This window comes from Lytechinus pictus, chromosome 18, assembly GCF_037042905.1.
Source record: "Lytechinus pictus isolate F3 Inbred chromosome 18, Lp3.0, whole genome shotgun sequence".
Lineage (NCBI taxonomy): Eukaryota > Metazoa > Echinodermata > Echinoidea > Temnopleuroida > Toxopneustidae > Lytechinus > Lytechinus pictus.
In genome coordinates this window covers 4,278,301-4,303,382 of record NC_087262.1, presented here as the reverse complement: position 1 = coordinate 4,303,382, position 25,082 = coordinate 4,278,301, and the positions used below count along the sequence as shown (strand labels likewise).

Here is a 25,082-nt window from a genome sequence, read left to right as displayed (position 1 = left end):
CATGGTAACAGTGCTTCTTAGCCAATGTACATCAAGGAAAGTTGTCAGATCTGACAACTAGTTGGACAAATATGTTAATGAAACGCTCCCCAGGTACCCATTCCACAGAAAGCAAGACCTCTGAAAGACTGCTGTAAGACCATGAAACTTGCTTGATCTTTCAAGGGTCTTTCAACGAACTTTCAAAGATCTCCGAGGTCTTTCACGATTCCTGATGGATCTTTCATTGGTCTTTGTGGTCTCCATGATCTCCAAAACTTTTTGAAACGGTTCAAAACAATCTTTCAGTGGTCTTACAGGAAAATGGTCTTCCAGCAGTCTTTCAATGAACTTTCAAAGTTCTCATTAGTCGTTGCATGGTCTTTCGACAGTCTCTCAAGATTTTTGCGGAGATCACTGTAAGACTTATAAGAGATATTGAAAGGTCAGTGAAAGATCATTGTAAGACCAGGCAAAGTCAAAGGAAAGAATTCTGAAAGATCACTTGTTGCATAAAAGATCTCTGAAAGACCATTGAAAGATCTCTATAGGACTAGTCTAAGACCATTAAGACAAGAAATATCCATCAGACTTTCAGAATTCTTTGAGGGGTCTTTCTGAGCCATTCCACAGAGATGACAAATTACAGTGATCTTGGAGACTGCTGTAAGACCTTGCCAATTTTTGGTCTTTCAATAGGTCTACCCTCTGTGGGAAAAAAATTACCAGGGTCGAAAGCAGCATAATTTGGATAAAATTCTTGCTGAGGGAAATAACTGCCAGGAGTTCAGGTTTGAAATTGTGACTCTCTTTGATTGAAAAGTGAGTCAGAACCCGCACACCATGATTACTCCACAAGGTTTAGGTTTTAAAACAGTGCTCTGTTTATGGACGAGGCAGTGTTAGTAACCACCTTCTAAGCACCAAAGTAAATGGACTCCATGCTGAGTTGCAATATATAATGTTAAATTCTCATTCTCTTTTCTTTAAATTGTGATGGTACTTATCATGTCTCTTTCTTTCTACCTCTTCCATCTACACTGTCTCCCCTCTCTTTCTGTTTCTCTCTCTATAATTCATGTGTATACATATGTGGGTGTGTGTTTTTTGTTACATATGTATTTTGAATGTATAACTTGTATTATAATGTTATAATGTATAATTTGTAACATAATGTTAACCTCAAATGCAAAGAGTATGTTGGGATCCTGCTCACAAGTACTGCGCTTATTAAGGGTATCCCTCCATTTTTAAACTATATGTATTTGTATTTCATGTCAGATTTTCATGTATACTTATTTTTAAAGATGGTAAAATAAATTGAAATTGAATTGATTTACCAGAGATGGTACCAAGGAAAACCTTTACAGAAACTTAACACAGACATTGAAAATTCTGAACCTTTATAGCTCTGCAAATCAACTCTTCTTTCAAATTTCTGTTAGTTCTTGAGTCCCCCATGACTTCTATCACTTTGTTTCTAATACTACATTCATACTTCAACTGCTTTTACAAGTCTCACCTCTTCTGCTGTGAGTAATGACCTCGTCTTCATGGCTTTCGAGCCTGTAATGTGAGCCAGAGCTGCTGCTAGGGCTGCCACCGCTCCCTTCTCGGCTATGATATCCTCCGCTGCAACCTTGAACATGGCGATCATATCGGCAGGCACAGCATCCAGAAAACTAGGGTTTCAGAAATACAATGAAAGAAATGAAATATATGCAGAATGAAAAATGGGAGATTTTTATTTCACAGAATATTGAGTTACAAGATATCCTTTATGGTACACCTGCATCTCTAAATGTTACACCCCCAGGGGCTCTGTTGCAGGAGTTTCATTCAAAAGCAAAAAGAAAAAAAGGTCCTGAATGTGAGCTTTTGATTGGTTGAATATCACAGTTGGCTGCATTTGATTGCATTTCTTTCTGCAATAGGGCCCATGAAGTGTAACATTATTAAGATATACGCTCAATAGTTACAATTGATTGAGATTTTCTTACTTCCACAATTCGGGGGATTCACGAAACGGTGCGCCATCTATCGGTTGCAGCGGACAGGCCGATTTCTGACTTCGGGGGTCGACATCGGGCGCAGGCAGCGCACAGTTTGCTAGTGTATGTAATGTGACTGTAATGCTTGAAAGCGGAGGAAGAATTCATCGAGAACGGTCTAAATTTTGCAAAAAAATATGTGGCAATTTTTTTCCCAACTCCTGGACCATAGTCCAATGGCAATAAGGCATTGCGAATTTCGGCCTGTCCGCTGCAAACAATAGGTGGCGCACCGTAACGTATAACAATGAGATGCATATCTACAATCTATTGTATCTTATCGAGCGAGTACTTTCATCTATTACATAAACGGGCCAAGGAGCCAGTGACACAAAGTGATACAATCAGTATTTACAGTTGGTTGAAACTCTATGCACATGGTTTGCCATAGACGTTCATATCATTGTAAAGCTACAATGGACCTTGAAAATGATTAGAGTATGGAGTGCCACATGTGATGCTAAAAATCGTTGTCATTATTTCAACCAAGTGTGACTTCATAAATATTTTTTTAAATGTCACTAAATGGTGGTATAATGAGGTACTTTGCATTTAATATAATGTTTTATCAGAAGTGTGCTCATCTACTTTAATTGATGGGATTAAAAATGGTCTTCAAGTCAATACAATAATATAGTGTATAGCGCATAACATATTGTCTCTGTGCACTTCCAAATTACTTGGATATTATTACCCCGGCTGTAGCTCAAGCAGCCTTCCAGCGCTCAGTGCATTTCAAGGAATAAATTCCTGCCAGGTACCCATTCACCTCACCTGGGTTGAGTGCGGCACAGCGTGGGTAAATAACTTGCTGAAGGAAACTACGCCATGGCTGGGAATTGAACCCACGACCCCCCGTTTCAAAGTCCGGACTAATCCACTGGGCCACAATGCTCCACTGGCATGCCATATTCTAGTCTTTAGACAAGTCATGTGTAATTTTAGCTTTTTGAAACATGACCCTGGTCACTCCACAAGATGATATCGTCATATTTTTGGTTGTTTTAAGTTATTTTAGGTAGTTCATTTGGATAAGTAATTGAGTTCAGTTTATCAAACTAAGTAGTTAGGTGTTGTAATGTAAAGTGCTTAGAGAAATTTTAATACAAGCAATATAAATACTGAAGTGATATTATCATATATTATCATAATTATTATTATTAGAATCAGCAATGATATCATATTTCTGACTTACTCTGTAACATCTTTGATGGAGGACTTGATGATGTCACCAGGTTGAGGAGCAGATACACGTTTGAACTTGATGCCCTGTCAGGGTTAAGAGGATTGGAAAGGGGGGGGGGGGAGAGAAAATCATACGATAATCATTTTGTCAACACCTTTGAAATGGTCATAAAATATTTTTACAAAGTTGGTAGTATCATCATCGGAAAAGTGATATTTAAGGCAATGTTTTCAAGAGGAAAAACCCCTCAAAATATGTGTTTGAGAAGAGATGCCAGGCAGCTCTGCCGCAAAGTGATAAAGGAGCAGAAAGCTTATCAACAATGTAGAATTGGCCAGAATTATTGCAGTTTGCTACTGTATGCCAACTTTATGTATGTCTGTGTGTAGATCAAGCAAAATGCACATGCGAACAGGCTTATATTTTTCAATTTGTGTCTCAGAAAGTTGGTAAAATGCGTGCAAAGTCTGGAAAACAAATGCATATCTTGAGACACTTGGTTGCCCAAATCAGGATACCGAAAACGAAAGCCTTTTTCAATTATGGTTGTTTACGAGGCAACCACATGAATTTAAAAAAGCTCAAATCTAATAAAATCAAAATATCAGCAATCTTGCATATATTCATTACCTATGCATTGCCCACTGGAATGTACAAATCATGATGATTATGAAAACATACTTTTATACCTAGTGATTGGAAATGCCATTACTGAATTCTACCTATGTCTAGAATGTTTTTATATGACTAGTTACGAAGATATCGTGAAAAGAAAAGGTGATTTTTAAAATGGTGCCGATTCTTAGATGAAATTACGACAACTTCCAAGGTATTTTCAAGACTTTCCAAAACATATTGAATTCCATTCATGCATTGCGTGTTCAGAATGAAAACCGGGCATGGTGCCTCAGAGATTGGAGAAGGGTTAATGACATTATATTATGCAAGGCCTACTGGTAGAGCAGTTTCCGAACTGAAGTGGCTACCCTGGGTAAATAAAACATTATTATTCTTTTATTGATGAATCATAAAGATGACGAATCGCAATACCAAATGGGATGAGCAGATTAACAATAAAGTCAGCAGAGCTGCCAACCTTTGAAAGTAAAAACTAGTAATCCAGAAGCTAAAAAATCCTAATTTTGCGATAAAAAGAGTAATTTCATACGTGCTGTGCACTATCATTAATTTCATGGAGATAAAAAAGGTAATTTCATATGCACCGCACAGTATTATGAATTTCTTTAAAGTGGTATAGATCATAAAAAGTTGTTTAAAAAGATCAGCGCCTATTTCTTCGTCGCATTGGAAACATGGAAAGATAACTTCACTGTTTCAACGCACGTGTGTGGATTTGGATTCATGCAATGCTCGCAATCTACGGTAAAACATTCGCCGCTTTCCGGCCACGGCAATCCTCACATGCGCGGCAATGTAAACAAAGTGAAACAATCATGCATGCCATGGCAGTACTTGTCGCCTTCAGTTGAGTTCGCCGCTGCGCAATGTATTATCTGTGTATTAAAATTTTGTACATAGCTATTGGCACTCAAAAGCGTAGTAACAGGCGTCACAAGCGTAATTTGGTGTGAAAAGCGTAAAAGTGCACTTACAGCTTTGTATTCTACTTTCTGTAGATCTCTCTCTTCTGCTCTCTTATAGAAACAGACGCAGACTCCATTACGGCCAGCTCTCCCTGTCCTCCCGGATCGATGGATGTAAGAATCAACATCCTGAAAGGTGGAGAAAAATTATTAAAAGACGTTGGCAGCCTTGGATGTTAGCAAATGTCCACTCTCATACTAAGTTGATTTCGATAATGAAACGTAATAGAGATCTGCTGCTGCTACTATTACTGCTACTACTACTACTACTACTAATACTACTACTACTGCTACTACTGCTAATACTACTACTACTAATACTACTACTACTTCTACTACTGCTACTACTACTACTACTACTACTACTACTATTACTACTACTACTACTACTACTTCTACTACTGCTACTACTGCTTCTACTACTGCTACTACTGCTTCTACTACTACTACTACTACTACTACTAATACTACTGCTGCTACTACTAATACTACTACTACTTCTACTACTGCTACTACTGCTACTACTACTGCTACTACTGCTACTTCTACTACTTCTGCTACTACTACTGCTACTACTGCTGCTACTACTAATACTACTACTACTACTACTACTTCTACTACTGCTGCTGCTGCTGCTGCTGCTGCTGCTACTACTACTACTACTACTCCTACTACTACTACTACTACTACTACTACTACTACTACTACTACTACTACTACTACTACTACTACTACTACTACTTCTACTACTACTACTACTACTACTACTACTACTACTACTACTACTACTACTACTTCTACTACTACTACTACTGCTGCTACTACTACTACTAAGTAATAACCACCACCACCACCACTACTACTACTACAGCCACCACTACTACCAGGACCACTATAACTATCACTACCACTATTACTACATGTACTACAACTACAAATGCAATCTAATAAGAATTCACTGTCATATTAACTATGCAGGTTGCTCATTCAAACACAATTTGGAAAGAAATACCATGTTTCATCTTGTGAGATCTGTAACAAATACACACACGACTCCTATTGGACTATCTAGAAAAAGGTTATCACTTCAGAGGGGCACTATCATTATTGCCCCAAATTTAGACGAGATGACTTACCCTAGGTGGGTTGCACTGGATGACCAGATCAACTTCAGGAATGTCCAGTCCTCTTGCTGCTACGTCAGTGGTGACCAGGCATTGGAATTTACCCTCTCGGAAACCCTTTGGCAAAGAAACAAAAAATTATCATGAATACCCACAAAATATATCACAAATACCCACAAAATATATCCATTATCATGAATACCCACAAAATATATAATCATAACTTTCTTTATCATTGACAAAGCAGTCACTGTTATTACTCATTAGAACATGAAAGTGGTGAAAAGAGGAATATAAAGACTAAAGGGTTTGTTGGTTAAATGTCTATTTTTTAAAGAGAGGAACCATCAAATTCAAACAAACACAAAAAATTATTAATCTCACTCAAATGATCATGATCATGATTAAGATAATCAGCAGCATTATCAGCACCACCGTCATCGTCGTCATCATCATCCATGTCTATGTTTATTATTACATGACTGAAAAAAAAAAATTTCAGTTTGTTTGTTGCTGAATTTTACAGGACATATCAAAATCTGTCATTAAGCATCATTAAGCATACAGTCTGATTTGAACATGTCCACCATCTATTCCTTTATTAGCAATTCAATCAAATTTTTTAAACCAGAGTATAAGAATTTCCCTTTAAACTTGAATGCACTTTCAATGACCTCTCACCTTCAGAGTAACCTCTCGCTGTGTCTGGGGTATATCCCCGTGCATGACCTGCGTCTCCTGCTTCATAGCAGAGCTCATGGCCAGCTCGTTTGCATCCTTCTTGGTCTCGCAGAAGACCATGCAGCGGCCGTCCAGGCCTCCGTAGACCTTGATGACATCGCTGATGACCTCGGGTCGGTCAAAGTAGCTACAGTTGATGGCTAAATGCTGGAGAGGGAGACAAGATGGAGAGTGGAAGTTGGGCCTTCAAAGACACTGATAATACAAACTACGATCTCAAGGGAGTATTTCACGAGTTGTATGGTCAATGGTTTCCAATGACAATTAACTCTCAGCCAATGATTTTGCAAACATTTCAGAAGATTATATAAAGCTGTTGTAAAAGGAGTGATCTCAATCTCACTATTCTTAAAAGCTATGCTGGAAAGATTGCTCCCTGATGAAGTCTGTTAACCTCTATCGAGATCTTGTCCGACATCAGAATAGAAAAAATACAATTTCACATCACATAAGCATATCTTCAGGCCTTCAAAAGCACTAATGATATAACCCATGAAGTTGATATCTTACTTGAACCATTGTACCTGTCATGATCTTCTTCATGCCTTTCCAGATGGTGACACAACATTTGCTCCGGTGACAATTGCTGCGTGTGTATTTGTTTACGATATAGGGTTAGGGTAGCATTCGTTGCAAAAGGGTTTCAGGTTAGGTTTAGGATAGGGTATAGCGTTAAATTCAGGGTTGAAGTTGGTCATTCCATTAATGTGTAGAAATATCAGCAGAGTAATTGTCGCCGGAGCACATTTCATAGAACCTTCTAGACATCTTTGAGAAGTCTATGGCATTGGAGTGGGAACAAAAATTGCATTACAGAATATCATGAATCATGTCTTCAGGCCTCCAAAGACACTGATAATATCATTTACCTGAACTATTGTGGCTGTCCCGACCCTCTCCCTACCCACAAGGTCTACCGTACTCTTCTCGACATCTCTAAGAAGGGTAAGACAGTGGAATAGAAACAAAGAATAGTGCCATAGAAGAACATGAAGCATGTCTTCAGGCCTTCAAAGACACTGATGATATAAATTACCTGAACTATTGGGGCTGTCCCGACCCTCTCCCTACCCACAAGGTCTACTCTTCTTGACATCTCTGAGATGGGTAAGACAGTGTAATAGAAACAAAGAATAGGGCCATAGAAGAACATGAAGCATGTCTTCAGGCCTCCAAAGACATTGATGATATGAATTACCTGAACTGTTGTGGCTGTCCTCATCCTCTCCCTACCCACAAGGTCCACCTTCTTGACATCCTTGCGCATGTATTTCAATGCTGTCTGGTAGACCCAGGGAGGAACCGTTGCAGAGAAGAGGAGTGTCTGTGGATTCACAGGAGTTTCCTCAGAATCACTTGATTCACCTTTAAAAGGACAGATGAGAAGATGGATATTTACAGCATTTTTCACTTTTCATATAGGAAATATGCAACAAATATACTTAACATACAACTGAAATGTCCTAAACGTACAACTGAAACATACCATTGAAATATACAACTTTTTTAACAGCTGAAATAAATGAGTAAGCATAACTGAAAATACCTACATGTATGTAAAACTGAATCATAAAGAAACAGAAAGAACTAACATGTACAACTCTAGTTACGTAATAGTAACTGAAACATACTTTATATAATATACAATTGAAATATACAACTCTTATCACATAACTGAAACATACAACTGAGAAATACAACTCTTATCACATAACTGAAAAAAAAAACTAAAAACATAACCACTTATCACACAACTGAAACATAAAAAATATAACTAAAAAATACAACTCTTGTCACATAACTGAAATATACAACTTGTGCCACATACCTGTCTTGTAGGCAGCGCCAAGAATCTCCTCCACCGATTCCGCAAACCCCATATCCAGCATCCGATCCACTTCATCCAGTACAACATGCTTCAGTTTGGACAGGTCGAGGGTGTTCTTACGGATATAATCCAAGATACGTCCAGGCGTTCCAACGACAACGTCCAGACCACGCCGAATGGCAGACTCCTGCGGCCAGTAGGCGGTGCCCCCGTAGATGCAAGTGGTGCTGAGATGTGGACCGATCTTTTCAAAGTACTCGGAAATCTGTTTGGATAATAGTGCACATGAGAACGATGAAAAATACTATGATCATCAACATATGATAGGAAAAGACTCCATAACACATTTATGTTGTTGGATTGTCTTCTCACTTTGTCTTTGCTACCAGCCCCCATACTTTTACTAGATACTGATATTCAGATACATGTATATATTCAGTGTGGCAAATATAGATCACCATCTTGCCAAAGGGCATTAGAGCAAAGACAAGAATCGAACCTCAAACCTTGCGATCTATAGTCTGGAGACATATTGACTCTACTACAACACCTAGAAGACGTGAAATATCAAGTTGACGTACACACTGTAATTCTCTTTAGGAGATCAAAGTTCTATCAAACACAACGGGACACTTTTGTCATCTTGAAACCAACAAGCGGATTGCCTCTGGCAGTCTCATCTGCATTACGCGATTCAATATACAACAATAGCAGCAGTGCTGACTTTGAAAACTACTATAAAATAATAATTCACAAAAAACATCGTTCCTGGGTCATTCCACGGGGTTGGGGCAACAGCACTTTTTTGTGTTCCCTATGAATTGTTGGCTTTATCCTGAAAATGTGTTTGGCGTTTGGATGTTGCAATGTGGTTTTGTTGGAAGGCAGTTATGTATGCAATTACTTGATGCAGAAATAAAAATGTTGAACCTCAATTATTTTTGATGGTGAGACTTTAAATGATGATGTCCAGACTCTTTTTTGGGGTACCAAGTGTGACATCCAAAATGGTCATTTTCAGTTGAAGATATCTAATTAAAAGATAAACTTAGTCAAATTCAAATGGCCATGATTGATAAAGCAACATTTGTTTAATAACAAAACAGTAATGGGATAGCAAATGAAAAGAGGCTTCATATCATAAATCATTCCTACAACATCGCATACCACCGTTACATGCGATGTCCGCGTTTATTTTTTTCTGTAACGGCGGTAAAGTGGTAAATAACTAAAAGTCAGAAATCATTCTTTCCAAAGTTATGTGTCAGAAATAAAGGGCAGGCAGTAAGCAACTTTTCATCAAAAGATTAGCTTTGAAAACCAATGTTAATGTCATGTAAATTAATCGAGGGTCGCCGATGTTTTGGGCGATGTCCGGGCCAAATTTGTAACGGTGGATCACATTTCATCGCGTATGTAAAAAGGAGAGACCGGAGAAGAGACCGTCGTTGTATCAGACGGACGGGATGTTAGCCGAAATCCACGTGCACATGAACAGCTATGATATCGGGTGTTTTGCAGCATTGCAATTGGGAATCTTCCCGCAATGTCCGTGTAACGGTGGATTGGATCTCCACGATGTTTTCCCTTTCAAAGCGACGTAAGTACGGAGATTTATCCCGATACTCGTATTTTTAAATCAGTTAAACCTTATCTTAAATATGTGGAACTATATTATCATGCAGAAAGTGTTTTTAAGTTTGAAAAATCTCGCTAATTTTCCATAATCTTTTACTACAGTCCCACATGTATCTTTTCGTGTAAGTGAAATATGTGATTGAGACATCGCCGTGTTTGTTCCAGATTTGCTAAACGGCCCCAAAGAAAATGTTTTTATTACTGTGATTCCGTGCAAACATGTTTTGAATGTTAGCTGACATGATTCAATCGCAATTTAGTTGATTTTTTTAAACACCAAAATATGTTATTTCAATAGGCCAATGGATACTCAAAACTGCTCCATCACTGTACCGATGATCATGATGACATCTCAGATTTGGTACAAAATCTTGCCTTGTTTAAATTGGCTCCTACTGATTCTACGTAATATGGGTATCAAAGACCTGATGATCAAATTTGAATTTCCCCCAAAAAAATGAGAATTTAGAACCAGTGGCAGCGCCACGGGGGAGGCAGGCCCCCCCCCCCCCCATTTTTTTTTTTTTTTTTTTTTTTTTTTTTTTTGCTTGTCAGCTGATCCCAATCCGAAAGAAGGGGGGGGGGGCAAATTAATTTTTCTGTTACTACCCCCTACACATAGTACATGTGCTTTGTGTATGATGAAGCATGGCCATAATCCAATTACTAGTGATTCTTGGCTGTAGGCCTAACCTTCCCAAAACTTTTCATCTTGTTGAATGTTATACTTTTCAGCACATTCTTTTTTTTCTCTCAATATTTTTTCAATATTTTGGTTTTTTTTCTTCTATATATTCAGTTGTAAGGAGAGGGGGGGGGGGTTGTTTATCAGAAAGCAAAAGCCTGTGTGATTGTTTTCAATGTGATTTTTTTTATTGCAATATAATGAGATTTTTTAAACATGTACAAGTGAACAAAAGAAAATGTGACACAATCAAGTTTGTTTTACAAGAGTATATTTGCTGTATCAGAAGGTAAATTGCAGATTTAATTCCATTAATTCATTTAATTCCAATAAAACATACGTATATTATGTAATTGCTTGAACAATTAAACTTCAGCGATAAAAATTAATTAGGATGGTCATAAAAAACTAAATGGAATTGTCTAAATAACCACCCTTGATTAGAATGCAGAATAAAATTATATTAAATTAATCCATTGAGAAATGAAATTGAAGTACAGATAATTTATGAAAAGGTAATGGGCAAGTAATTGTATTGTGAAAACAAAGTAGAACACAACAACACAAATACAAAAACCTTCTATAAAACGTAACTTTATATTTAATTTATGAACTATGAAATGATGAATTCTATTTGCTATGAAAAAATACAAAGTGAGGGTTCCTGTGTATTTTGCAAGAACAGATCAGATTCATTGTCCCTAGTAATCCACCCCCTTACTTTAATGAGAAAATGTCAAGACATATAAATAAGTAAATGATTTGATATAATATAAAAAATATTTGCTTATTGCTTAAAAAATATAGTCAAACTTCCAAATACTATTTTTCTCAACTACAGGTAGCCTCTGTTCAAGGTGAAAATGTATATCTTCAGTACATGAAGTGTCAATCTGGTGAACTGTACTCCTGGCCTGATGGCGAGGCACAATTCTACCTCCATCCACTTTGTGACATTGACAGAATCCTCTTTCAAACTGAAATTTCTTATTGGGTCACCAGTCTTCTTGAAGTTCATAAACTTGTAACCTGAATGCAGAGAGAAATATTGCATGTTATTTTTAATAGGTTTAGTGTACAGTGTAATACATTTTTTTGCATTTGCCAGTAAGAAGTTTACCAAAGAGTTTTTGCAGTTTTATTTTTTAACATAAGAATAGCTTAGTACATTTTACTTTCTCGCTTACAACTCTGTTAAAAAAACAGAAGATATAAAGGTGGTGAGTTTTTTAAATTAAATTTGTCCACTCAGTACTTTACAATTGTCCTTTTCGCATGTTGGAATTTAATATTTTATCCATTGTATGTAAGTTCCAGTGATGACATGATTATATTTTAATTAATGTCACTTGTACACTACCATTTTGAGGACATGATGTCCATGTAACTGAGGTAAAACAAATCAGAGTTAACAAATTGAACCAGTTTATATGTGTAAGGTATAAATGCGCTGTCCATGTCTTCCATGCCAACTTTGTCTTCTGTCTTGAAAAACCATAGCTTAGAAGAACTAAACTAGTACCTTTTCCCTTTTTTTTTCACCTGAATATTGTATCAAAGGTATCAAAATTATAATTTTGTATGAATAAAAAAACATTTTACCTGTTCATTGATATGCATTTTAGAAGCTTGCTTGTAGATGTTGTATTTCTACACTTGAGTAAGATGAATTAACTTGCATTTAGTGTGTTAGAAAAATATGTCAAATATTCAAGTAATGCTATTTAATATGACCATTAAGGACATGATGTCCGCGTAACAGAGGTATGTACATTTGAAAGTAATATCTTGAAGGAGAATTTGACATGCAAAATGTTTTTTTTATAATATAATCAATTGATCTTGTGCAAATAATTTGAGGCAGAAAGGATAATTTGGTTTGTAATGACCATTAATGGATCTTAACTTACAATGCTTCAAATTATACCTCTGTTACAGAGACATGATGTCCATGTAACGGTGGTAACACCAAACAAAAATAGAAGGTTAGGTCAGAGAGAGTAGTTGGGTTTTTCCAAAGAGAATATTCCATTCTGTTGAGGCATGACTTCTCTCAACTATTTAGTTCTACATGCCATCATAAATTGAATTTTCTGGACTGGTGAGAAAAAAGAACGACAAATAATTTGTCAATAATTTTGTACATTTTTCTTTATTTAAACTCTAATTTAAATTTCTTTTATTTGCAAAGAATTTGACATGCAAAATGTTTTTTTTATAATATAATCAATTGATCTTGTGCAAATAATTTGAGGCAGAAAGTGTAATTTGGTATGTGATGACCATTAATGGACCTTAACTTACAATGCTTCAAATTATACCTCTGTTACAGAGACATGATGTCCATGTAACGGTGGTAACACCAAAAATAGAAGGTTAGGCCAGAAAGAGTAGTTGAGTTTTTCCAAAAAGAATATTCAATTCTGTTGAGGCATGACTTCTGTCAACTATTTAGTTCTACATGCCATCATAAATTTAATTTTCTTGACTGGTGAGAAAAAAGAACGACACAGAACATGGCACTGGTATACACACAGAGCATCAAGTTCCATTTATTGATGCTAAATCTTTCAAAATATATATGCCATGTTGGAAAGTGTGGAATAAAGTGACTAAAAATGTTGTTAGCAAAATATTTATTAAGAGGAATTGAGATCAACCCTTTTATTTTGACAGTGGGAGAGTATAGTCTAAGTAAGGATGATAAATGATGTCCGTGTAACGGTGGTATTTTGTCAAATCTTGTTTCTCAATTTACTCAAATATGCAGGGTGGTATGAAATGCCTGTAAGTGGATTTAGTTGAAGAATTGTCTCATGAAACATATAAGAAAAAAAACTTTTAATTTATTACATTTCTATTTTTTGACCCTGATGTCACAATTTTTGCCCCAACCCCATGGAATGACCCTCCTATAATGATACAATATTACATTAATTGACCCTAAATGACATTTGGCCTTGATCATGTGACCTCAGAATTGTCAGTGATACTAGATTACCTGGATGTCCACCCACAATTCATAAACTAGATCCATAAACTTTGAAAGTTATGACAGCAATTCAAAAATTACCTCCAACATGGCCAAAGTTCATTGACCTTAATGGCCTTTGACCTTGGTCATGTGACCTGAAACTCACACAGGATGTTCAGTGATACTTGATTACTCTTGTATGTCCAATTTTTATGAACTCGACCAATACAATTTCAGAGTTATGATGGTAATTCAATAAATACCCCGAAAATGGTCAAAGTTCATTGACCTTGGTCATGTGACCTGAAAATCGCACAGGATGTTCTGTGATACTTGATTACTCTTATGTCTAAGTTTTATGAATCAGATCCATAAACTTTCAAAGTTATGATGGTAATTCAACAAATACCCCCTATTTGGCCAAAGTTCATTGACCCTAAATGACCTTTGACCTTGGTCATGTGACTTGAAACTCAGGCAGGATGTTCAGTAATATTTGATTACCCTTATGGCCAAGTTTCATGAACTAGGTCCATATACTTCCTAAGTTATGATGACATTTAAAAAAAAATCAACCTTAGGTTAAGATTTCAATATTGACTCCCCAAATCATGAGAAGTAAAAAAACACTGTCAATAATTTGTTTACATTTATACGCATGAATTAGATGTAAGTTTTCCTGACTCGCAACAAAGTGCACAGTATATCAAGCACATTATCCACTAGAGCCAGAAATACCTATCCAACTTAATGGATTTTATTTAGCGAGATGAAAAAAGGCCTGACCTATTAACACTAGGTTGGCCAGAGTGTTACTCGCATGAAAAGAAAACTACATTGGAAAAATCATAACCACATAATGCTACATCTAAAATAAAACATTTAGGAGCTTTACATTTCACAGCATAACTTGCTGAAAATTCACATTTCAGATTCCATATATCCATGAAATACCTATTGTCAAAACTTTCAAATCTTGAATAATTAAATAAAATGTTGAACAGTATTGTCCATAATTCCTTTAAAAATCGTTTGATTAAGTTGGAAATAGAAATATTATCTTCTTTCTGTGAAAGAATGGGAAAAGATCAAATTATGGAGAAGCCAAAAAAAGATGGTCATTTTATTACAGGGTATAAATCATGAAAATAGCTGATTTTCTTACGAGATAATCCGGGCCCCGTAACACAAAGGTTAGCGATTCATCGCTAAATGAAATGGCCTATGAAAATTGTTGTTGCACGCGATCATGTGACCTGAATCTCAGGCAGGATGTTCAGTAATACTTGATTAACCTTATGTCCAAGTTTCATGAACTAGGACCATATATTTTTTTAAGTTATGATGACATTTCAAAAACTTAAAGGGGAATCCAGCCTTGGCCATAAAATGTTGTGATGGGAAGGAGAAAAATAAATTAAACAGAATTGTGAAAATTTGAAAGAAATCCGACAAGCAATAAGAAAGTTATAGCTGCTTTAGAATTGAGATCACTAATACTATGTAGATTTCAAATTGGCAACTGGGTTAAGTAAATTATGACAAGGGGCAAGGACAACTTTCCCATAGGCCATGTACTTTATTATCAGGGATTTTACCCATTCCCCTGGGGCAGTAATCTAAATATAACCCAGTTAGTATATTGTTTTATGTCCTCATGAAAGAAAAATATAATTTGAAATAAAACTTTTGGGAAAAATGACATTTTAGCCATAATATGTATTGGAGTACATGGAAGAGTAGTCCTTGCCTTACATACATCACTATGACATCCCATATGCGGCCAATTTGAAGTCTCCATGGGTATAGTGATTACCAATATTTACAACTTTTAAAAATTCATAACTTTCTTATTGTTTGTCCAATATTGTTCAAACTTTCACCTATCAACTTGTCTGATTTTTCTTTTGCTTATAAAAACAAGTTTTTATTTGGGTTGGATTCACCTTTAACCTTAGGTTAAGATTTTGATGTTGATTCCCCCAACATGGTCGAAGTTCATTGACCCTAAATGACCTTTGACCTTGATCATGTGACCTGAATCTCAGGCAGGATATTCAGTAATACTTGATTAACCTTATGTTCAAGTTTCATAAACTGGGTCCATATACTTTCTAAGTTATGATGTCATTTCAAAAACTTAACCTTCGGTTAAGATTTGGTGTTGACGCCGCCGCCGTCGGAAAAGCGGCGCCTATAGTCTCACTCTGCTATGCAGCTGAGACAAAAACCTGGATGATTTACCAGTTATTAATTGTAGGATGCCTAAAAATGAGTTTCGAGTACACATATCAGCCAATTGGAGAGAAGAGAATTGTTTTAATCACCTGTTTAGCAAGTTCTCTGGTAGGAGCCAAGGCGAGGATGATGGGCTGTCGGCCACTCTTCTGAGGAAAGTGCTGCCACTTTTCCACCAGAGGCAAGACAAAGGACAATGTCTTTCCAGTTCCAGTTCCTGACGGAGGACAAAAGAGATTGTAGAGGGTCTGACAATCATTCACAAGATATTTTATTAGACAAAAGGCTTGAACTACGCGTATGGGCTTTATTCAGGTTTTTGCCTCAAAACTTACATTCCCGAGAGTAAAATGGTAAAAATTCCAAGTACACTGCCTCCCACATTTATGAAGCAGTCAATTATAACAGCCCCCTTCTCCGCTTACGTAACAGTCTGCTATACCAATAACCTATTTCTGGGAATAACAACTTAAGATGCAATTTAAATTTGAGGTAAAATAGTTTTAGATTTATATTTGCACATCAACATAACAAATTGCTACATAGTAATATCATTTTCATGGCATCCCATTCTCTCTCTCATCCAATATCAAAATTGGGAAGGCAAAAAGGCAAAAACTGTGATGTTCATGTCATCTGAAATCTAGTAGAAAGTGCACTCACATCCACTGGTTTCACATGCATGATGTTATCAAAGTCAACTCTTCATGGCCGTATATGTCAAGTACAATAAAAAAGTTTTTATCTGCAGTCAACAGACCCGCATGACAACATCAAAACATGAGTGTACTGGTTCTAGTCCCGGGGAGTGTTTCACAAAGATTTAAGTATAACTTAGAGTCGCACTTAAATACCAACGCGTACATGATATGCAATGCGCAATCTTATCAATCAGTACGCAGTAGTGCGCATCCTCTTTCATGATCTGACCAATGCGGTCACGCCTTCTATAACGCACGCAACTAGGCATTTAAGTGCGACTTTAAGTCATACTCAAATCTTTGTGAAACACCCCCAGGTGTCCACATGATTTAAAACCCCCTTATTCTAAATACAGGAATCAACTTGAGATAAACTTACGTGCTTGGGCTATGACATCAAATCCATCAGCAATTGGCCTGAACGTTTTGGCTTGGATGGGAAATAAGTAGTTGATTCCTTTGGCTGTATCAAAATATAAAACAGAAACAAATCAGCAGGTTATCTTTAAGATTCATTGAAAAAATATTGATAATTATACCTTATTCGGTTGTATAAAAAAAAAATGGCATGTCATCTTTGCAAGCGTGCATCTTTGAGTTCCTAGAAACTAAATAGTGAAATTAACACTTTTTAAGAAAAACTCATAATTCAATATACCTTGGTTCACATATTATTGTATTCTGATGGACAATTTTTGGTATGCAGACAAGACATGTACCGGTAGTCTGTACTAATATTTATTTTTTGGTCATTATTTCAGAACCAACTACAAGAATACTTTCAAGTGCTTTCTTATAGTTATTTAAATATGTATGCGTTTCATATTTTCTAAGGATATCTATTTATCCTTACCTACAAAATTCTGTATCATCTATTCAGTTATTGTTTGTATTGAGATGTTCATGTATGAAAATGCAAAATGCCAATATGATGAATAAACCTTGAACCTTGAAAGTAAGAGGATTAAAGTTACACGTTTTCCAAGTAATAAGGCGAAATCTTCAGCGCTAAGAGGCAAAGTACAAATGAAATGTAATTTGAGAAAGGTCATCTCAATATTATGGTTGTCTTTTCCACTGTTTGTTGTCTCTTTGTAATAATTTTTTGAGGAACTAACCAAAGTAAACATCCCTAGGTGGTGTTCCATTTTAAGCCGGTGACGTTCACTTCATCTAGAGTGGAACATTTTTTAATTTAATTGAAACCAGTGGAAGGTTGTTCATGACCATTATGGAGCAAACAATAACATATCCCTCTTACCTTTGAGTTTCTCTATGGTATGAGCTCCAATACCAAAGTTTGAGAAGGCTCCCAACTGTTCTTGAGTCTCCTCATCTACGGACTGGAGAATAAAAAAAAAGGTTAACAATTATATAAAACTGAATATAAAACACGTTCTAAGATACATTTATTTCAGGTGAATTTGACACTATTCTTCTGGTGCCACTATTGAAGGTCATATAGACAGTTCTGGAAGGATTAGATTTAAGTTCTGATACCATAGAATCAGAGTAATTTGTTGGAAGCTAAAATTGTCCCCATAGAAAGTATTGGGTAGATGTTTCCGTTGACTGGATGGAATGCAAAGTTTCCAGGATGTATAACTTATTATCAATGTAAATTCAAGAATGTCTGATGTTTATTACTGACAAAGAAGTACACTAAGTAAATTCCAAAACTTAATCAGTAAAATCAAAGACTTCAGGATTACTTTGTCATGAATTCAAGTGTGTTTATTTCTGTTAAACTTTGTTTCCAGCTTTCAAAGATTTGTTTTAGCTATAAAGCAATCATTGTGGAACATCTCGGTAAATTAAATTGCCACCACAAAACCCAAGATCATTTATTGTATTCATACATGTACATGGTTTTAGAAAAAGATTGCCACAATAATGATGTGTGTCTTGTGTGCTTGGTCTACATTCCGTTCTTTATAAAAAATAATACAAAGAATAATATATAATTTATATAGCGCACGTATCCACCTTGTTCAAGGCGCTCCTATACTACCCCGGCTAAGCTAGTCTACCAATTCCAGTGCCTACAGTTTTTTGAGGAAGTACTTCCTGCCACCTCATCTGGGTTGAGTGCAGCACAATGTGAGTAATTTTCTTTCTAATTATCTCTCTGATCCATCACAAATTAATAATAGGCATTTCTATCGCCCCATCTATCTAGAAATATAGGCGCGATGTTATTATCATTATTACCGCAGCTTTAGCTCGAGCTGCCTTTCAGCGCTCATGCATTCAAGGAATTAATCCTGCCGGGTACCCATTCACCTCACCTGGGTCGAGTGCAGCACAATGTGGATAAATTTCTTGCTGAAGGAAATTACACCATGGCTGGGATTCCAACCCACGACCCTCTGTTTCAAAGTCAGAAGACTAATCCACTTGGCCACAACGCTCCCACATTATAAATTTATATATTTTCTTCTTTCTTCAGTTTGGTTTAAACTTTCAAAGTGGCATCTCTGTTGATTTAACAAATTAATACCTGACTGGATGATGGCTGTGCTTTCTTGATGCCATTCTGTTGAACTTCGTCGCTCTTCTCCTTCTTCACTTTCTTCTTCTTACTTTCATTTTCTCCTTCCTCATCAGAACCCTTCTTCCTTTTCTTCTTCTTTTCCTTTTCATCCTCTCCTTCTTCATCGGAATCCTTCTTCTTCTTCTTCTTTGGTTTCTTTGCTGATGATGGGGATTCCTCTTTGGGAAGTACTTCTGCTTCTTTGGAGGTTTCTACATCATCAGATGTCTTTTTCTGCAAAGAAGAATAAAAACAAACTATTACAATAATGTTAGACCAACCTGACCACTTCAACACAATCAAGATTTCAGTCTGAGTAGACAGAGCCATAGGCACTAGACGCGCTCTCGCGGATGGGCACAAAATGTGCGCGTTGGTTCGCTTGTCAATTACGTTGATGCCAATATCGCGGCGTATCGCTAACGCTAAAGTCTATGGCAGGGCGGAAGAATACTCCATTTCCCCCTCAGTGGTTGGATTCCTGTACAGTGGTTCCTAGCTGATCAGGCTCCCTTTGGGGATGACAACCCGAGCTTGGCATCCATACGGGCTGTGAAGGGAAAACCCTGGTTCAGTCCCAGGAGCAAGTGGCTTCAGCCCCTGGCTATATTTGGTTTGGGTTGACTGCCCATTCCATCTAATTACTATTGTCACATTAATTATGGTTTATTATGTGGCAGCCATGGGCCACTTTTCGTCAGGCCCAAAGACTTCATCTCCCTCCCCACAAGTACAGGGACCCGCACTGGCAGGGGACTTACATGCTTAATATACCTGCTATTGAACTGCGCACACAGTAGATCCAAGTTGCTGCTCAAAAAAATATTCCAGGGGTTATAAAATCCAGGGGTAAAATCCATGATTTTGATTTCCAAAGATTCTTATGACCCTCGCTAATTATGGACTCCTAAAGATCGATGACAAAAAAAATCCTGTAAAGTGTAAAGGGGAAGTGATTTCTGCTGGAAATATCGCTGCCGAGATCGCACATGTTTGATCTATCGCAAGAAAATCTGCAATGGTCGCCGCGGGGGTTCCCCACGGCGGGAAATTCGACACCCTTCCAAATAAGGCACTCTCCAAATCGGACATAGACCCCATAGTGCCCGATTGAATTGGAAATGCGTGCTGTTGACGCGCACGCGCTCGTTTTCAGAACAAAGTCACACGCAGCTGAGTGAAGACATCTGAACGTTTAGAACCGAAAGAGGTCCGTTTCTGCAGTGATACCTGCCGATCTCCGAACAGCGGAAGAGTTTGGTAATTAAGTACATAATCATTTATTTACCGATTTCTATATCCAAATTTTTGATAGGATTAAATTGGCATTTGCGCAGCTGATTTAAGTAATTCTCTCAACAATCAAGCAATTATTTTGGTGTTGAGTGCGCGATTTAAATCGCTGAAATTGATCTTGGCACACAACTTTAAAGAAAAACACAGCAAATGAAGGCGGTTTTGTCATAGACATAGTCATAGGCCACTTTAAAATTTAAAATAGACATATAATTTTTTTTTAAAGGATATGGAAGTCTTTCCCTGTAGACTTTGTCAGTTAAGTCACATTTGATTGCATTATCATCTGCATAAACCTTAACTTTGTATTAAAAGCTGAAGTTCGAATCTAAATCGTTCGAAATAGATGGAACATGGGAACCGGATTAGCCAGCATCCACATCACACATGCCTCGCCTACCTGCGCCTGTGCCGCTCCGTACGATACGGTACACTGACTTGGTACTACCGAATGACACGGCATGCCCACAATTACTGCCATGCTACTCTCGCTATCTCATTCATTCACATTTGCAACGAAATATCGTTGATTTAAATTGTTTCATGTAATATAAAGCTGACCTTTTCTTTCTTGGATTTCTTCTTCTTACAAATTTCTCCATTTACAAGTACATCATCACCATTCATCATGGAACTTTCTGCCAATTGTAGCGACATTTCGGAGTTCGGGTATTTAAATCACACGTGTAGAAATTATTGAGCAACCACGATGTACGACTGTACATACGGCCAGTATATACTGTACACGTGTGTGTACGTGTGCTGCGCTTTGTGTATACAATCCGTTGATACAGTACATGTACGTGTTTTTCACATGCAATTTCAACTTGCAATCATACACACATAATTGATGTACACTATATACTTTATAAAATTCCTTCACCAGTGTGCAAAGCACTGGTGGTTCAGTGGTAGAATTCTCGCCTGCCACGCGGGAGGCCCGGGTTCGATTCCCGGCTAGTGCACTTACTTTTTTCTTCATTTTTTATCAAGCCTTCAAGGAGATTATTTGATTCTTAGTATTTATATAATTCTGTATTCATGATGTATAAACAACAGCTTCATTTTTGTCTCTTCTGAATAGAATGGCAGAAGATAGCACTGCTTGCTCGCATATATTCTGGTCCTACTTTATGGAATCTTCTGCCAAGTAATATTAGAAACACCCACACTCGTAAGATATTTAGCAAATCGTTAAAATAAATGCTACTGGAAGATTATAATCAATTTGGTATGGTAAAATACTGCCTGAAAACAAATAATTCTATATAAAGATTTTGTGAATAATTAAGATATTTTTTTCTTGTAAATAGTGTAAATATGTTCACTGAAAATGATCGAAATTTTCTGCAACAGTATAAGTAGAATTAGTATTGAATTTGATGTACAATATTGAGATTTAGTTAAATTTATTGTTTAAACTATAATGACATTATTTGGGGCTATAACCTCGATTAGCATCTTGCTATTATGTTAGCTCCAATTACCAAATGTTTTGTTTATATGTGATGTACTATTCCTTGTAATTGTACCTGACAGTGATATTTGGTAATAAATTCAATTCAATATTGGAAGGATTGGGGATAACACAAAAAGGGGGGGGGGGTACCTGCCATGCACTCATACTAAAAAATTACTGTTAGCTATACGAAAATACAGGCCTTGAGGTGCAATATTTTTAAGGCGAATCTAGTTTTGATTGGGGCTGGAAAAGAAGGGCCGGGCACTTTAAATTATCCAAGGCTAATGAAATAAGTGTTTCATATTATAGCATCAATGGCCATCAATGATGGATTTAGTTTGATTAATCTATATAATTATGACCATTATTCATACTTATGGTCGACTATTCACAAGGGTCACCAATTGTAATCGTAGCACTGAGAGGGTTAATAATCCGTGACACAACATAAGCTCCTACATTTCGCTCCAGTCTTAAAGGGATGGTCCAGGCTGGAGATATTTATATCTCCATAAATATAATAAAATTCACAGAGCAAAATGCTCTGTGAAAATTTGATCAAAATCGGATCATAACAAATAACAAAGTTATTGAATTTTAAAGATTTGCATTATTCCGTTGAAACTGTTCTAGGCATGTCTATATGAATATATTCATTAGGTGGGCTGATGATGATGTCATATCCCCACTTGTTCTTTGTATTTTATTATATGAAATTAGGTTTATTCAAAAAATTTCTACCAAGTACTAAAACAATTGGATTGACTGCTGATTAAATGCATCATTGCAGCAACTTATATCATCACAATGGAGACATCATTTACATATGTATGAAAAAATGAAACATTCATGATTTCATGTAATAACATAAGAAAAAGGAAAGTGTGGATGTGACATCATCAGCCCATGAATATTCATGACGATGTGCATATAACTGTTTTCACAAAATATTGATAAACTTTAAAATTCAATAAATTCGCTATTTGTTATCTGATATGGATGAAATTTTCAGCTTTTGCTCTGTGAACTTTACTCTATTTATTTAAATATATTTTCAGCCCGGACCATCCCTTTAATATCTCGGAGGGCATAGGGTTAGAGTCAGTATTTTAACAGTCTGAGAGTTATTGGTTCAGAATAATGTTAAGATTAGGACTAGGGTTTTTTTTGCTTAGCATGCATATTTTCCATCGGAGCAATTGTCGCCAGAGCAAATGTCATGGAAGCTAATTATCATCAGGTGTAAGTAGCATATATAATTGTATTTGTTGTCCTTTTGGAAAATATTGTTTTGTGATATGATATGAATTTTGTTGATGCAAAAACTTGTACATTTTGATATTTTTATGGAAAATAAAGTGCCTCAATTGAGGATAAATAGAAAAAAAAATAATAATCATCAGGTCACTACTACTTATCACAATCAATTATACCAGATGAAATAAACTTATTTTCACCTGGTGAGTTGTGACTATTCCATCACAACTGTCAATGCCACATTATGACTTGCAACTCTGTTATTTCATTATTTCCAGTGCATTGCGTGGTGTCCTTCCTAGTTAAAATTTAATCATCATGCACTCGAAATTGGCAATACAAAGAAAACAAAATCACTATTTGACATGCAAATTGGCAACTTTCATGAAAGTTTTGCTATCATAATTCATACTGAATTACCCATGTTAAATCCACATTTTTTCACATGAAAATGAAAAGAAAATTAACAATTGTTGCCAATTTGATAAACAAAATAAGATTAATTTTGACCCAATGAGAGCTGTGAAGAAAAATAAAAAGATCCTGCTTGTAATAACAGTGAGAAATTGTACAATAACAGTAATAACAAAAAGATAGAAAATCAAAAATTTGTTTTTTATTCAGATCATAGTGAACTTTTTATATCACACAAAAGTTGTTGGGTACACTTCATTAATAGCCATGTTCTTTTTTTTCTTTGCTAAGCAGCAGATAATATACACCTTTGATTAGTCAAATACTATACATTATATACATAAATATGATACATAGGATAAGTATTTTCTAAAGAAGCTATACGTAACATGCTTGTCAGTATCACGTTTATATACACATGCTAAGCACCATATGATTTTTTTTATAATATGCACTGTTGTATCTTATAAGAAGGCACTTACTTCATGAATGAAATGCATAAAATCAGTTATTTTATGAATGATTTTGTTTTTCATTCACTTTACATTGGTATTAGGCCCAGGGAGGAGGGGGGGGGGGTCCTATGAACAGTTGGCAACACTGCTTTCCTAGCAATTGTACTCCCCAACACACGCTGACAAAGATTTAATTCTCTTGCATGTTAACCCTTGGGAGCCCCTTCCATAATACAGATATCTCTACCTACAAGTCGATATTCAATAAGTGGAATTTTGATGATTCCAAATAAGTGTTGTGTACCTTTTCTAAGTCTTATTTCTCCTTAGCGGAACATATTTTTGTGGCCCTAAAAAATCTATTTAGGTAGAGTCACCTGTTGGCTGCACACAACCCCCCCCCCCCAAAAAAAGAAGGTTAATTGAATTAAATATCCTTTCAGACTCGATTTGAAATGCTCTTATTTTGGAGGGGGGGGGATATTTTTTTTTGTGGGGGGGGGGGGAGGAAGAACAAAAGATTTGAGCATGGTATTGTGACATAGGAGGATGATTACTTGCTCAGGGCCCATTTTGAAAGTGTAAGTATTAGCATGGTGTCCACCTTGTAATGACATAGCCCCCGATTTATTTTCATTTCGTCCAATGCCAACTCGTCTATTATCTTTTGGTCTACCATCACTATCCACATGGTCTAATTGCCATTTCGTTCCCTCACCATTTCGTCTAATAACCAATTGGTCCAGTAGCCATTTAGTCCATATACGATTTGGTCTAATTAGACAAAATGAATGAAAATAAAACGAATATTAGACCAACTGGTTGTGAGACGAAATGGTCATAGACAAACTGGTGATTAAACGAAGTGATGATTGGACCAAATGTTGATGGACGAAATGGATGAAGGTAGACCATG

General features: G+C 36.4%; 1 protein-coding gene and 1 non-coding gene across 2 annotated transcripts in view; one reads left to right on the top strand and one right to left on the bottom strand.

Annotated features, from left to right (window-relative positions):
- Positions 1-21,299, bottom strand: part of LOC129281879 (nucleolar RNA helicase 2-like) — a 28,740-nt gene extending 7,441 nt beyond the window's left edge. The window contains exons 1-12 of the mRNA XM_064112988.1: positions 21,140-21,299; positions 19,250-19,516; positions 18,011-18,092; positions 17,129-17,212; positions 16,138-16,265; positions 8,514-8,778; positions 7,884-8,050; positions 6,626-6,832; positions 5,957-6,061; positions 4,830-4,949; positions 3,226-3,299; positions 1,502-1,661 (exon numbers count right to left, since the gene is read on the bottom strand). Of these exons, the coding sequence (XP_063969058.1) occupies positions 1,502-1,661; positions 3,226-3,299; positions 4,830-4,949; positions 5,957-6,061; positions 6,626-6,832; positions 7,884-8,050; positions 8,514-8,778; positions 16,138-16,265; positions 17,129-17,212; positions 18,011-18,092; positions 19,250-19,516; positions 21,140-21,235 (1,755 nt within the window). The 5' untranslated portion in view covers positions 21,236-21,299. The remainder of the gene's footprint in view (positions 1-1,501; positions 1,662-3,225; positions 3,300-4,829; positions 4,950-5,956; positions 6,062-6,625; positions 6,833-7,883; positions 8,051-8,513; positions 8,779-16,137; positions 16,266-17,128; positions 17,213-18,010; positions 18,093-19,249; positions 19,517-21,139) is intronic.
- Positions 21,300-21,472: 173 nt separating this feature from the next.
- TRNAG-GCC (transfer RNA glycine (anticodon GCC)) lies at positions 21,473-21,543 on the top strand. Its single transcript has one exon. It is a non-coding gene; the product is annotated as a tRNA-Gly (tRNA).
- Positions 21,544-25,082: the final 3,539 nt, after the last annotated feature.